Source organism: Suricata suricatta, chromosome 2, assembly GCF_006229205.1.
Source record: "Suricata suricatta isolate VVHF042 chromosome 2, meerkat_22Aug2017_6uvM2_HiC, whole genome shotgun sequence".
Taxonomy (NCBI): domain Eukaryota; kingdom Metazoa; phylum Chordata; class Mammalia; order Carnivora; family Herpestidae; genus Suricata; species Suricata suricatta.
The window spans coordinates 95,882,562-95,897,059 of NC_043701.1; the positions used below are offsets into that span (position 1 = coordinate 95,882,562).

At 41.7% G+C, this 14,498-nt stretch overlaps 1 protein-coding gene across 1 annotated transcript in view; it reads left to right on the plus strand.

Moving 5' to 3' along the window:
* The first annotated feature begins 8,650 nt into the window (after window positions 1–8,650).
* The window catches only part of DNAH11 (dynein axonemal heavy chain 11), a 335,444-nt gene continuing 329,596 nt past the window's right edge, over window positions 8,651–14,498 (plus strand). Inside the window, 2 exon segments of the mRNA XM_029929863.1 lie at window positions 8,651–9,122; window positions 10,526–10,669. Of these exon segments, the coding sequence (XP_029785723.1) occupies window positions 8,772–9,122; window positions 10,526–10,669 (495 nt within the window). The 5' untranslated portion in view covers window positions 8,651–8,771.

The window sequence follows — 14,498 nt, forward strand, 5'->3', positions numbered from 1 at the left end:
CAACAGATAGATATTTCAATACCTCCATTTGGCCGTTGACTAGACATCTGACATTTAACATGTCCAAAACCAGTCTCCTGGTTTCTTTCCTCAAATGTGTTTTATCTCCAGCTTCCTTTATCTCAGCACATCTCAAATCCATCTCTCATCTGGTCAGGAAAAAACAACCCTATTAATCCATAATTGGTTTTTTAAAAAATATATCCCACATCCAAACTTTTATCAAATTCTGTTGGCTTCATCTTTAAAACATATTCAAAATCTAGGGGTGCCTGGGTGGCTCTGTCTAAAGTGTCTGACTTTGGCTCAGATCATGATCTCATTATTGTGGGTTCAGGCCCCGCATCTCTGTGCTGACAGCTTGGAGCCTGGAGCCTGCTTCAGATTCTGTGTCTCTCACTCTCTCTGCACCTCCCCTGCTCACACTCAATCTCTCTCCCCAAAAGAATAAACATTAAAAAAAATTTTTAAACCACATTCAAAATCTAACCACTTCTCATAACTTCTCACCACTCTACTGCTAAATATAACCATCATTATTCATCATCCAGGTTATTGCTATAATCCTTGATTCTTTATTGCCTAGTCACAGCCAACAGCTAGAATCATCCTTTTAAAATCTTAGTGAGACCATGTCACTCTTTTCCTTAAAGAACCCTTATAGGCTCCCATCTGCACAAATTAGAATAGAGACGAAAATGATTCATCACAGAGACCCAAAATACAGTAAAGAAGGATAGTTATTTCTGTTTTTTCTGTACAAGTTCAAAGCCGTGAGGGAAGTATAGAAGGATGAACAGCATTACTCCAAGAATTCATCCTGAAAACCAGATTTCCTCTACCTTGCTCTGCCACCTTCCTGTAATGCAGGTCTGTGGACCATGAATTCTCTTGCTTCTTGTTTATCTGAGAAAGTTTTTTTTTTTTTAATTTTCTCCTTCATTTAGAAAGATATTATTGCTGGCTATAGAATTATGACTTAACCCTTTTTTTCTCCTATGTACTTTAAAGATGTCACTCCACTATCTTACAGCTTCTTTCCTTTATGCCACTTGTTTCTCTCCCCCACCTCCAGCCAATCTGGTTGCCTATCAGGTTTTTCTCTTTGTCTTTTGTTTAAAACATTTTGAATAGGATATACCTAGGTGTGAATGTAGGTTTTTGTTTGTTTTGCTTTGTTTTACTTTGTTTGGTATCTAATCTGCTTGTCGCCCTTTGAGTTTTTTAGAGCTATTCTTAGTATTGTTGGTTAATGTTGAAAAATTAAGTCAGCCATTTTTTTAAGAAATATTTATTTGGCCTCATGCTTTCTGTCTTTCTGAAATTCCAACTATATGTTTGAGACTGTTTGATAATGTCCCACAGTACTTAGATGTCCTGTCATCCTTTTATACTCCTTTTCTCTTTCCATTTCATTTTTGGCAATTTCTATTGACCTATCTTCAAGTTCACTCAGATGCGTCGAGTCTACCGATGAATTTATCATAAGCAGTCTTCAGCTCTATTATGGTGTGTGCAGTTGACCTGGTTTGAGGTTAACTGTTGCTCTGGTTGTGCATAGGGCACCCCAAGCTTCAAGTTCCTGTGATGTTGGTTTGTGTTTAGGGTGGAGCTGATTTTCCAGAAAGTATTTTTCAATGTCTGTTCAACCTTTCTGCCATATTCTATTCAAAAGCAGAGTCACTAAATCCAGTCTTAGCCTCAAGGAGAAGGTAATTAGGCTACATCTTTTGAACAGGAGGAGTGTCGATTAATCAATCACTTAATTAATAGTGGGGATAAGAGTGGGTATTTATTTGTATATTAATTCCTTTTATAAAGATGGACATGTAATTGACATATGACATTGTGTAAGTTTTAGGTGTACAGGGCATTGATTTGACACATTTATATATAGTGATATGATTTTCTTCTGGAGGGTGAGGGGCACTGGTGGAAACTAGGGGTACTGGCGGAAGAGACAGGAGAGAAGGGGTGACATGGGGGCTCGCTCCCCTTCCTCAGGCCTGAGCTGCAAAGGATGTTGTTTCAGGGCTCTCACCAAACTGTTTTAGTGGGAATTCTGCCATGTCCATTGAAAAAAGCCTGTGAGTGGGTGCAGATCCTCCTCACATCTGCGGCCCCCACAGTCTCTGTATTTGAGAGGCATCCCCTCTAAGTAATCAAATGCTCTTGGTCCATCTCTTCAGTGTGGGTCATTGCCCTGCAATCTTAGGTCTCTGATGAGTTCAAGCAACATTGTGATTTTTGTGGATTTCTCTACATATTTTGTTACTGTTGTCATAAGACTGGGAGCAAAGCTCTTCTTAGATTTCTGTTTCACAAGCAGAATCTGGAAGCATACTTCTATCACACATTCATAGACTGCCACATACTCGAAACACTTCAAGCTACTACCGTTTTTATTTTCACAGGAGCTCACATTTAAGGTAGTGGCAGCCTCTTCAAGTTGGCCCCGAAGAATTCTGTCACACTCTCTTAAGTATTTGACAGCTTCCTGGCTTTCTGCAAGTACAGCATGTTCCAAGACTAGCTTGTACTTTTTCTGTCCCACAGCTATAACCAGCCATTTCTCAAAGTGTCCTTGTTTCTATGAGTGGAAAATGGTATTTAGACACCAATGTCTAAGTAGTAGGGATGCTCACGGCAGAGGGTTACTTCTTGTTTCAAACTCTTCAGTGAGAAAAATTTCGTAATGGATATTTGATAAAAAACAAGAGATTGTGACTATATAGGAAAACTTTAATTTTAGAATCAGGTGTAAGGAGTTTTTATTTAACCTCATATATCTTCTTTCTATTTCTTTCTCACAATACCCAAATTCCTGGTTTCCAAGAATATCAGCATAATCATTCATTTACCTTTATAGTAGGTGCCGCCCAGATCTTTCTCCTCAGGAACAAGGAACTCATTAACTCATCTGTTGGGAATATTGCCTGTCAAGGCCTCATGCTGAGTCTTCTCCCAGAATTGCCTCTGCCAGAGGATGCTGCCTTAGCCAAAGTTGCATTCTCTTGCCTCAATACCCACTCTTATCCCCACTATTAATTAAGTGATTGATTAATCGACACTCCTCCTGTCCAAAAGATGTAGCCTAATTACCTTTTCCTTGAAGCTAAGACTGGACTTAGTGACTCTGCTTTTGAATAGAATATGGCAGAAAGGTTGAACAGACATTGAAAAATACTTTCTGGAAAATCAGCTCCACCCTAAACACCCTCAATGGTAAAGGGCCATCACAGTCTAAGAGCTCCTCATGAGATCAACCAAATCTTCTCTTGCAACTTCCTGACAAGGCAGCTTGTCCCTCTGCCCAATCTGGCTTCTTCTATTGCCTTACAAGTATATGTATATATTTCATTTAAAGCACACTCTGTAATAATGATCTGCACACAAATCCCACAGAGTCTTACAGTCTGTTTATCCCAGAATCCAATCTATGACAGCTTTATTCTCACAACGCATACTCATTTTTATAATAATATTACCCACCCTATTACCGGCAACATACTTACTGAAAACAACTTAAAATGACTTTGACATCATTTTTATTTTATTTTGTGTGCTTTTTTTGTTCTTAGGTTTTATCGTCTTAGGGCTACATTGTCTAATTACTGTTTTTAAATCCCTTAAAATAGTTTCTCTCTCTATGACTATGCCAATTAACTCAATATACAGATAAAATCATTTGGTTCATTTTGTTTTTTATTTTTAGAGGTTTTTTTAAGTTTAAACTTATTTTTTGATTATGTAAAATATTTACATGATTTCTGTCAACTATAGAAAATGATGTATATTTTCAGAAGTCTAGCTTCTATCCCTGTTTTCTCTACCCTTTCTCATGTGTAAACAGTTTTAAATGTTTTGGGCTTGTACTTCTATTGTGGTAATTATTTTTTCACATAAACATGGGGCACCTAGGTGGTTCAGTCGGTTACACGTCTGACTTTGGCTCAGGTCATGATCTTGCAGTTTGTGGGTTCGAGCCCCACATCGGGCTCTGTGCTGACAGCTAGCTCAGAGCCTGGAGGCTGCTTCAGATTCTGTGTCTCCCTCTCTCTCTGCCTCTCCCCTGCTCATGCTGTCTCTCTTTGTCTCTCAAAAATAAAATAAAAAACATTAAAAAAAAGTTTAAAATAAACAAACATTAAAAAAATCTTTAAAATAAAAAAAAAAGAAAAAATATTTTGGAAATCATTCCACTAAAGCAGAGGGATCCTTATTCTTTCTTGTAGCTACATATGACTCCATTGTTTAGATGCTCTGTAGTTTATTTAGCCAGTCTTCTATTCCTGGGCATATAAGTTGCTTCCAGTCTTTTCTTCTTAAAAATAGTGTTGTGATAACCAGCTTTGTGTATAGATTCCTAGAAGAAAGATTGCTGGGTCAAAGGGCGAATGCATAGGTAATTTTTTCTAGAAATTAACTAATTCTCTGGGATTGTATGTATCATTTTGAATACCCAGCAGTAATGTGAGTGCCTGTTTCCCTGGCCATACCCAGAATATGTCAGTCTTAAAGCTAGCAAGTAAGAAAATAGTATTGTACTATAGTTTGAATTTATATGTTTCTTTTGTGAGGGAGGTTGACCACCTTTTCATATGCTTAAGGATCATTTGCATGATTCAACATGACTCAGCATACCATGTCTGTATGCTAGCCAGCAAACTGGGAAGACAAAAGAGATAAAGGGTTGGCAGATTCTTTTTAAGAACATGACACACAAGTTGTACTTCATTACTTTCACTTTCCATGAGTTACAAGAGTAACTAGGAAATGAAATTTCTAGTTGGGTGACCATGGGTTCCACTAAAATTTGGAAAGGGGTACGTGTTCTATTACCTGAAGGAATAAAAGGGGAGCAGACACTGGGGACAGGTAGCAGTTTCTACTGCACCATCCCGGTTTAAGAATAACCCAGCCATTACCATGGCGCTACATGATTTGGTCGCATGTTTCTTCTTTCTCCCCTTCTCCTACTATTTTCCTTCTTACTGGCCTTGCTGTTTGTCCAAACACCAAGCACCATCTCTACGGGTCTATGTGTTCTTTCCTCTGCCTGGAATAGTCTTCTCCCAGAATCCGTGGCTCACTTTCTCACATTTCTGCTCAAAACTGAGACTTTCTTGAACACTAATACTAATTAGCATTGTCCTCCCCCATTCTTTACCCTCCTTTGCTTTTCTTCTTAGAACCTATCATTATCTGACATAATAAACATACTACACCTTTGCTTGTTTAGTTTCTCAGGTCTTCCACTCCCTAACTAATGATAAACTCCTTGTAATGCTTAAGTGTACCAGGCACTGACCCAAGTGTTTGTGCTTTTTATATATGTAAGCTGAGTTCATAAGCCAACCACAATTACGAGGCTTAAAATAATAATCATTTATTATTGTTCCTGCATCTGTAGGTTGAATGAGGGTAGATTGATCTAGACGAGGCTTAGCTGGACTTGCCTCTGAGCTCAAGTTGGGACAAGGTTGGTTCCTTCCACCAGAGCTAGTGGGGGATGTTCTGCCATGACAATGGCAGGGGCACAAGAGGGCAAGCCGCACCACGCAAACACATTTCAGGCCTTTGTGTCATGGCTGCTAACATCCCATTGACCAAAACAAGTCATATGGCCAAATACAACTTCAAAGGAACAGAAAGGTGGGGTAGAGGGGATATTTACTGAAAAATAATCAAATCTGCCATTTTAGTATTCCTATTTTAGATGAGGAAGCTGAGAAGGTAAGCAGAGACTGCCAGGGAGACTGAGTCACTCATGCAAAAGCAAAGGGCATTTATTATTACGGGCTTATAAGCTGGGGCTCACAGACTTCACCAACACAGTGGATCCATGCGGAGAGCCCTGAACAAAGGCAGGGCAGGGCCTTTATGGGTTTGGGAAGGGGGAGTTACAGGAAATTGTGACACAGGTACAGGGGTCCAATCATTACCGCCTAACATCATTGGCAGTAACTTTAACCATACACATTGTCCATAGTGTTCAGTTACTTTTGGCGGGACCCAATCACAACATTTAGAGTATTAACCAATTACACAGTGGACCCAGGACCCTCACGTAGGATGTAACTAGCCTTAAGCAATAAATGATTATCTATAGCTTCTATCTCAGGCCTGCCCTTAGGAGTGTTAAGCATTTTAGCTGGCCGATTGGGTGTTACTAGGGTGGTCCCTGGTTGAGCAATCTATGTCCTTTTATTGTCTGATTCTGAGAAACTGACACTTAGGCCTCCAAGGTCAGAGGGGAAACTTGAAGCCTGTCATGGAGTCAGTTTGATTCAGACTTGCGGCCTTACAGCAACTGGTCAAAGTCACATACTCAGGTGTGGTAGAAGTGGAAGGTGCACCCAGTTGGTATACCTCTAGTCTAACCGATACAAGTCTAGTTTATACCAGTAATATGAAAGCAAGAACTTAGTCTATTGTATTCTGAGCACCTGGAACAGTGCTTAGTTGGCATTTAATAAATATTTGCATAGCAAATAAATGAACTCAGCACAGTACATAGCCTTTGATTGGTTGATACTTGATACATGTTAACTATTAATAAGAAAATTTATTCAAAACTTGGGAATTACCCAAGAGAAAGGAAAGGCAGAATGTTTCTTCAGGGTCACATTGACACATCATTTAACTAGTCCACTAAAAGATCACCTAATTATCTATGGGAACGTACCTGTTTTGATTTATTATTTACTATTGGTTACAGATCTAAACTCTATAAAGCTATATTTTTATTTATAGATTTTTGTTCTTTACAGATGTAAATTCTTTCTGAAATGGAATTAATAAAAAACAAACAAAAGTTAACATTACAGTGTCCTGGAGGACACTAAGAAGTATTGTATCTACCCTAGTAATCTTACCCCAACAGTCTTTCTCCACTGACTAGAAATCTTTTTCTCTAATTCCCTGTGGAACCAACATCACCATTTTGTTGGTTTCCTCAATAAATGAGTTGAATAAATCTTTGACATGTTTTCATTCTGTATTTTGAGTTATACATTTAACTATTTGAAAATTGTACTTTAATATTAGCCCTACCATCTAGGTTTTTTTTCCTTCTGAATCTGAAAGTGGTTTTCACTTTCATTTTAACTCAACTCTTATTTAAGGCGTTTTTGTTTCTCTTCGGTGGGGAATGCAAAGCTGGAATATAGGGGTGAGAGGAGAGACTAAGAAGTCCATTGTAAAGTGTTTGCAATGATTCCCAGACTTGCATACCAGCCATTGGAGGATCAAGGATTGCTGTCACCCATACGTGGCACCCTTGATGGCTTGAAGCCATTATAAAGGCTTTCCAGGAGCGTGCGCTAATTCAGGAATCTGATTATGTCACTAGAAAAATTTACAGACGGTTATCAGACTTAATTCCAAAAAGAGAAATTATTGAATTTCTAAATCTTGCTAGAAGCACCTATTTATGAATAATGAGGGATTTTTTGTTTGAATGAAGAGCGAGTTTGCGAAGGGGGCAGGAGAGGAGGCAGCAGAGGGTGAGAGGAGAGAGAATCTCAAGTAGGATCCACTCTCAGAGCCCACTGGGGGCTTGATCCCACAACTTGGGATCATGACTCACTGGAAATCAGGAGTCCCAAGGTCAACCGACTGAGCTACAAGAGCGCCCTCAATAATTAGTTATAATGGATTATTGAGGGCAACACACCTCCATAGCTCCTATGAAAGAATGGAGACTGAAGTTTTTATTTTGAAATGAACAATTAAAGGGGACCCATTAAACAAGTTTTTAGTTCAAGGACTCCACCCTCAAAATTCTGGCTACTTCAGTAATCCGAGTTTCCTTAATACACTCAACAGATGTCAATATGCCATACTGAATTTCCATTGCATTGCATTGCATTGCTAGTAGGGGCGGTTTTTAATCTGGAACTTTTCTCGCGTGATCTTTTACTCTTGGATTGCTTGATAATTCTAGTACTACTTTGCTATGCACAAGGAGCGCCATCCATTCTCTTACTGGGCCTATTAACATTCCATTAAGTAGCAGATGAGGATCAGAATTAGGACTTCGAATACCTAGATCTTATATTTCCACAACCAGAGAAATTGTCCTGCCGGGTTAACTCTTTTCTGGTAATACTCGAACAACTTTCAGCAAGGTGAATAAAAGCCCTCAGCGCTGGGCCTGAATTCCGGTTCACTTTCTATTTGGTGCGCAGGCAACTTAGTGACTTAGCTCCCTTGCTCATAAGACAAACTGACTTTCTAGGGATTCTATGAAATAAGGCGAAGAATTTAGCACGGAGCTCGGCACAAGACAGCACTGCTTAAACTATCTTAATCAGTGATAGGCTCTTAGTCTCGGTCGCTGGGAACCCCACGGAACGTCCAGAGGGGTTAGGAGTCGGCGGGCAGAGGCAGCTGTCCACCCAGCGGCTCAGATCCGCGGAGGACACGCCCTCCCACGCCGCCCCAATGGGAGCGCTGAGCCCGAAGGCCCCGCCCCGCCCCGACTCCGCCCACAGCTGACTGGGGCGGGGACTCAGTCTCCCGGGAAACTGGACGCGCAGCTCTGCTTGGGCCGGAGCCTCTGCTAGTGGGACTCGCGGTGCGCGGTCCGTGCCACGCCCGCAGCCAAGTAGCAGCAGGTGGGGGCTAGCGGCTACGCTGCTTGCAATAACGGGAGGAGGTGGGCGCCTGCTGCAGCGCGTGTGGGGAGGTGTCCTCGCCCACCCCAGGCCGGGCAGGGGCGCGAGCGCGTGGAGCCGACCGACCCTTCACCCTCTTGGACGTGCGTGATGGCAGCCCAGGAGGTGCGCGGGTTTCCAGAAGACCCGGCCCTTCGCCGAACTCCGGGCGCTGACCTAGAGGTGGTGGGCATGATGGAACTGGAGGAGGAAGGGGAGGAAGAGGAAGAAGGGGAGGAGGAGGCGGCGGCCAGGAGAGCGCGGAGTTTCGCCGGAGACGCGCGGGTGCGCTTTCTCGGCGGACGCCTGAAGCTGATGCTAGGGCTCTCGGAGGAGAAATGGAGCCAGCATTTGGAGAATGAGGACAACCGGCAGGTCCTGGGGGAGTTCCTGGAGAACCCCAGCCCCGCGTGCCTTGTCTTCACCGTCGCCGCCGCGGGGCCACTCGCGGTCTCCCGGGAGGTAAGGGGTGAGGGGACAGGCCAGTCGCATCTACGTGGGTTCTCATGGGGCACGCACTCGAGGGCTTTGAAAAACTTTCTTTGGAGCCCTTGCCTTGGAGTTTGCAAAATCACCCACGTGCGCCCACTCTGCAGTTAAGCAACTGTAGCTAATTTTCTAGAAGGTCAGCTTGCTCAACCCAGATAAAGCAGGAAAAGCTACACCTTCTTCAGCTGCCTTGGCATTGGGTACAAGGTGGGCTCTCTGTGCCGCATAACTTTTGCTCTGGTCGTTCTGGGGTGCTATCTTTAAAAAATGTTTTAGCAGAGCCTGAATACTTTTTCATATGCTCAGTCTGCCTGCCTGTCACATTTCATCCTAAGAAAAATATTTGGTCCTTAAAAATGGAGTGCCCTGGCAATCTGTGCACACATGGTGTTTACCAGTCCTTTCTGCCCTTCCATCTTTTCTTTTTCCCTTCCCTTTTTTTTTTAGACTGTCTACTTGGAGGTTAATGTATCACTTATAAATACAGCATTTGTATTCAGTATTTTTATTTCAGAGACAGCATGAGTAAGGTAGGGGTAGAGGGAACAGGAGAGAGGCTGAGGCAGGTTCCACACTCAGTATGGAGCAGACCCAAGGCTCGATCCTGCCACCCTGGGATCATGACCTGAGCCAAAATCAAGTTTTTAGTGTTGTACAGTGCCTCAGTGTAATGTGTTGCATGTGTGAAGTGTTTATCGCCGTTAAAGGTCACTTTAATAGTTGGGAATAGGATCCCAGAGAAAGACTAACATTTTGCCTTAGGATTTTGAGTTCTGAAATACTTTGTTTTGCTATTTTCCCAATTATAACTAATTAAAAAATTTGCCAAACAAGGAGATAGGATACTTGACTCTAGGATTACTTAAGTTAAATGATCGTTATATCTGAAGAACTAATTTAGTAGTTGTGGAAATGTTAAAATATTTTCATTAAACATTTTATCTTGATTTACAAATTAACTTCTTATGCCTGAATTTCATCTCACTTTTGCTTATTTCCAAACGAACGAACAAAAAAAAGATTTTAAAAAGGAATGACCAATGACCTTTTCCAAGATAGAAAAATTCTAAATTCTCCTTATGTTTACTTTTAATGAGAGGTTAAGGTATATAATGATCTTGGGTAATTGACAAGCCCTTTTAAAGGTAATATTTACATACCAATAATGCTGTGAAGTTAGCATTTTAAAAGGACAAAGAAAACTAATACATTTTGCAGAAGGTGGGGCAAAGGGCAGGGGAACTACCTTATTTAAAAAGGTAGGCAAGATGCCAGGTTTTATTCCTTTTTCTAACAATCCAGCTACAAGTTTGATAGAGCAGATCCTGTGTGTTAACATTGAAACTACGCTGTGAGCTTAGACTATCTTGTTTCAGATTTCAGGAGATGGAAAACGTAAACTTGTTTATATTGCCAAGAAGCTTACTGAAAACATTGGAGTAAAGGACTTTTCTCAAACGGTTTTATTTGGAGAGTTAACTGCCTCATCTTTCGGACATGTAACTGCTTTCCTAGAGGAGGTACTAGTCTGTCTTTAATATTTGAATCTTTATGACACTTGGAATTATTCAGAAAAACTCTGGTTATTTAAAAAAGAATGTAGAAGCCAGTGATCTCTTTAGGTGGGTGGAGTGTGGTTAATAGGCTGTTTTTGAATGTGAGGATACTGATGCTAATATTCAACAAATGGTAATTTGTAGGATTATCCTTTTTCTCTTTGTTTCTAAATATGGTAAGTAAAAAGCAGCTTGAATAGGCTCTTGTAGTTAGCTATAGCTTTTAAATTCTACGTTGAATAGACACAAACAGACTTTGGAAGTGAGTATTGTTAAGTTTTTTAGATTTCTGTTAGTTTCTGTGACAGTCGGGACAGATAATGTGGAAAGGTAATAGAAACGAAGTTTTTGAAATGGTTCCTTTAAAATTCCTCATTCTCCCCCCTTAAATCAGAGAAATGCTCTCTAAACCCAGGTTATTGATACTTGCAATAAAAGTACTATGGTGGGATTTTTTTTAATGTGGGTTTTTTAAAAATGGGATTTAATGTGGGATCCTGGGGATTTTATTAAAGACAAGCTGCTCCAGTAGGTCCGGAGTGGGGCAGATCTTCTACAGTATCTGATCTCATACTGATTCTGTTTGTTCATGGACCGGCTTTGAGGAAAGACCTACCGAATGACCAGGTTCTGTAGAATCAGAGCAGTGATTCTCAAACTTTGCTCAACATTAGAATCACCTGGGGGAACTGCCTAACCTGCCTTTGCCCTGGTCAACTTTAACACCAATTAAATCAGAATGGGGTGGGAGCCCGTGGTGATAATGGTTAAAATCCCCAGGTGATTCTTATGTGTCCCAAACTTTGAGAGCCCCCCAGGTTAGATGTAATCAATGCAGTTCTGCCAAGGCCATTGTAAGGTAGGAATAATTGCCAGAATATTCATTACTAATGCTTTTGCCGGTCTCTTTCATACCTGTTCTATTTCCTGAATCTTCTTTTCCTTTTGTCTTGAGAGGACACATTTGTTGCTTTCTTGGACTAGCCAAAGTCTCTAACTCCCAGCTTCACTACTGTACCTTGGTTTCCCTCTCCTCCTGTTGAGTTTACTTGATTTTAGAGGATTCAGGGAGACGCAGAGAGTTTTCCATCTTCACCTGAGACACTTTGTGGTCTGTAGCAGGAGCTCAAGAAATTTTTACTGAACTGGGGCACCTGGGTGGCTCATTCGGTTAAGCGTCTGGCTTCGGCTCAGGTCATGATCTCACAGTTCATGGGGTTGAGCCCTGCATTGGGCTCTGTGCTGACAGCTAGCTCAGAGCCTGGAGCCTGCTTCGGATTCTGTGTCTCTCTCTCTCTCTCTCTCTCTCTCTCTCTCTCTCTCTCTCTCTCTCTCTCTCTCTCTCTGACCCTCCGCTGCTTGCGCTGTCTCTTTCTGTCTCTCAAAAATAAATAAAAAAGCATTAAAAATTTTTTTTAAAAGAAATTTTGACTGAACTGAACCTGAGGAAAGCATTTCACAGGAAGTGGGAATGGCTCTTGGTCATTTGAAAGTACACTGCCATCAGTTGGGGCTTGGAAAGGCAAAGATGCCCTCTTTGTTGGAATTCTTAGATTACCATCTGTCTGGCAACAGACGGAAGATACACAACTCTTACAAGTTCCTCTGATCTTGGTATGGATTTATCTTCATACTAGGGTCTGCATTCTGCTCTGAGAAAGATTAAATGAAGAGAGTAAGCTGTCAGCAAGTACTTTTTTTGTAGGTATGAGCCATCCAGAACCAGAGTTTAAGTGGTGAGGAGATTCATGTAATTATCCTTGAAGATCTTAGTATTGGGAAGAAAAAGAAAAAGTAAGATCACACTTCGGAAGTCACTAGGGTTTAGTTATGGACAAGACTTAAATTCAGTATGAACAAGACCCTAAAGCAAGTGTTTTATTAGGATTGTCTTTGCTTAGTATCCAGTGTTGCTTGCAAAATTGGCTGATTAGCAGTGGTTTATGAAGATCTGCAGGGTATTCCCAAACTTCTCTCTCTAGCCAAGATCTTTTTCCTGAATTTCAAACTTGGAGATCATTTGTTTTTCTGAAATTCACATTTGTTCTGTAATAAACATCCCAAACCTGTCCAAAGTTGAACTGCCCTTCCGCAGCCTGCACTGCATTGCTTATGATTATCTCCACAGTAGTGGACATGAACTTCCTCCTTCCGGTTGCTTAAGCCAGAAAACTTCTGAGACAGCCCTGACTCCTTTGTATCCATTCTGGGGGGAAATCATGCAAATTCTTGCTGGTGGGAATGCAAACTGGTGCAGCCACTCTGAAAAACAGTATGGAGGGCCCTCAAAAAATTAACAATAGAACTACCCTATGACCCAGCAATTGCACTACTAGGTATTTATCCAAGGGATACAGGTGTGCTGTTTTGAAGGGGCACATGCACCCCAATATTTATAGCAGTGCTATCGACAGTAGCCAAAGTATGGAAAGAGCCCAAATATCCATCAACTGACAAATGGGTAAAGAAGATGAGGTGTGTGTATAGATATATATACATATTCAGTGGAATATTTAATGGAATATTACTTGGTGATCAAAAAGAAGGGAATCTTGCCATTTGCAACAATGTGGATGAAACTAGAATGTATTATGCTAAGTGAAATAAATCAGAGAAAGGTAAATATCATATGGTTTCACTCATATGGAATTAAGAAAACAGAGGAACACAGAGGAAGACAGGAAAAAGTAAGATACAGAGAGGGAGGCAAACCATAAAACTGTTTTAACTATAGAGAACAAACAGGGTTGCTGGTGGGGGATGGGCCAAATGGGTGACGGGCATTAAGGAGCGCACTTGTTGGGAGGAGCGCTGGGTGTTGTATGTAAGTGATGAATCACTGGATTCTCCTGAAACCACTACTACACTATATGTTAACTACCTTGGATTAAAATAAAATTAAAACTAAAAACAGGCAATCATGCAAGTCCTACCTTCAGAATCGGCCTCCATTCTCCCCTCCACTGCTACCCTCGGGGCTGGTTCACCCTGGCCTATAGCCTGTGCCACTGCCTTTGTTTCTCAGTTGATCCCTCTGCTTCTATGTGGCTCCCATCTAGCACATATTCCCAGCGTAGCAGCTAACGAGATTCTGTTGACGCCTGAGTCAGGACATGTCGCCTCTCTGCCCTGGCTCCCCTTTTACTCTGAATAAGGGCCCCGGTGCCTTTAGTCGTTGGGCTTTCCCATGTTCTCTGTGGATCACAGCCCTCAGTATTACCTGGAAACTTGGGAGAACGGTAGAATCTCAGGATCTTCTTCAGAGCTACTGAGGCAGGATCATAAGTGGTTCCTAGGCTTGTTAAAGGATGAAATCTGTAGTCTGGAATCTGTGATCTGATGTCCCTGTGACCTCCTTAAACTCTTCTCACTTGTCTCAGGTACACTGTTCCACCTGCTGTTGCTTTACCTCCCCCAGAATTCACTCAGTCTTTCGAGTCTTTCTGCTCAAATATCTTTTATTTATTTTTTAAAAATGTTTTGTTTATTTTTGAGAGAGAGACAGCGTGAGCAGGGGAGGGTCAGAGAGAGAGAGAGAGAGGGAGGCACAGATGGGAAGACAGGCTCCAGGTGTTATGCCCAGATTTTAATATCGCCCCCCAAAACCAGAGACTACCAGGGAGACCGAATCACGCATGCAAAAGCAAAGGGCGGTTTTATTATGGGCTTAGGCTGGCCGGGCCTAAGCTCGGGCTCACAGCCTTTACCGACCCAGTGGATCCGTGCTGAGAGCCCCGAACATGGCGGGGCAGGGCCTTTTATGAGTTTGGGAAGGGGGAGTTACAGGAAATTG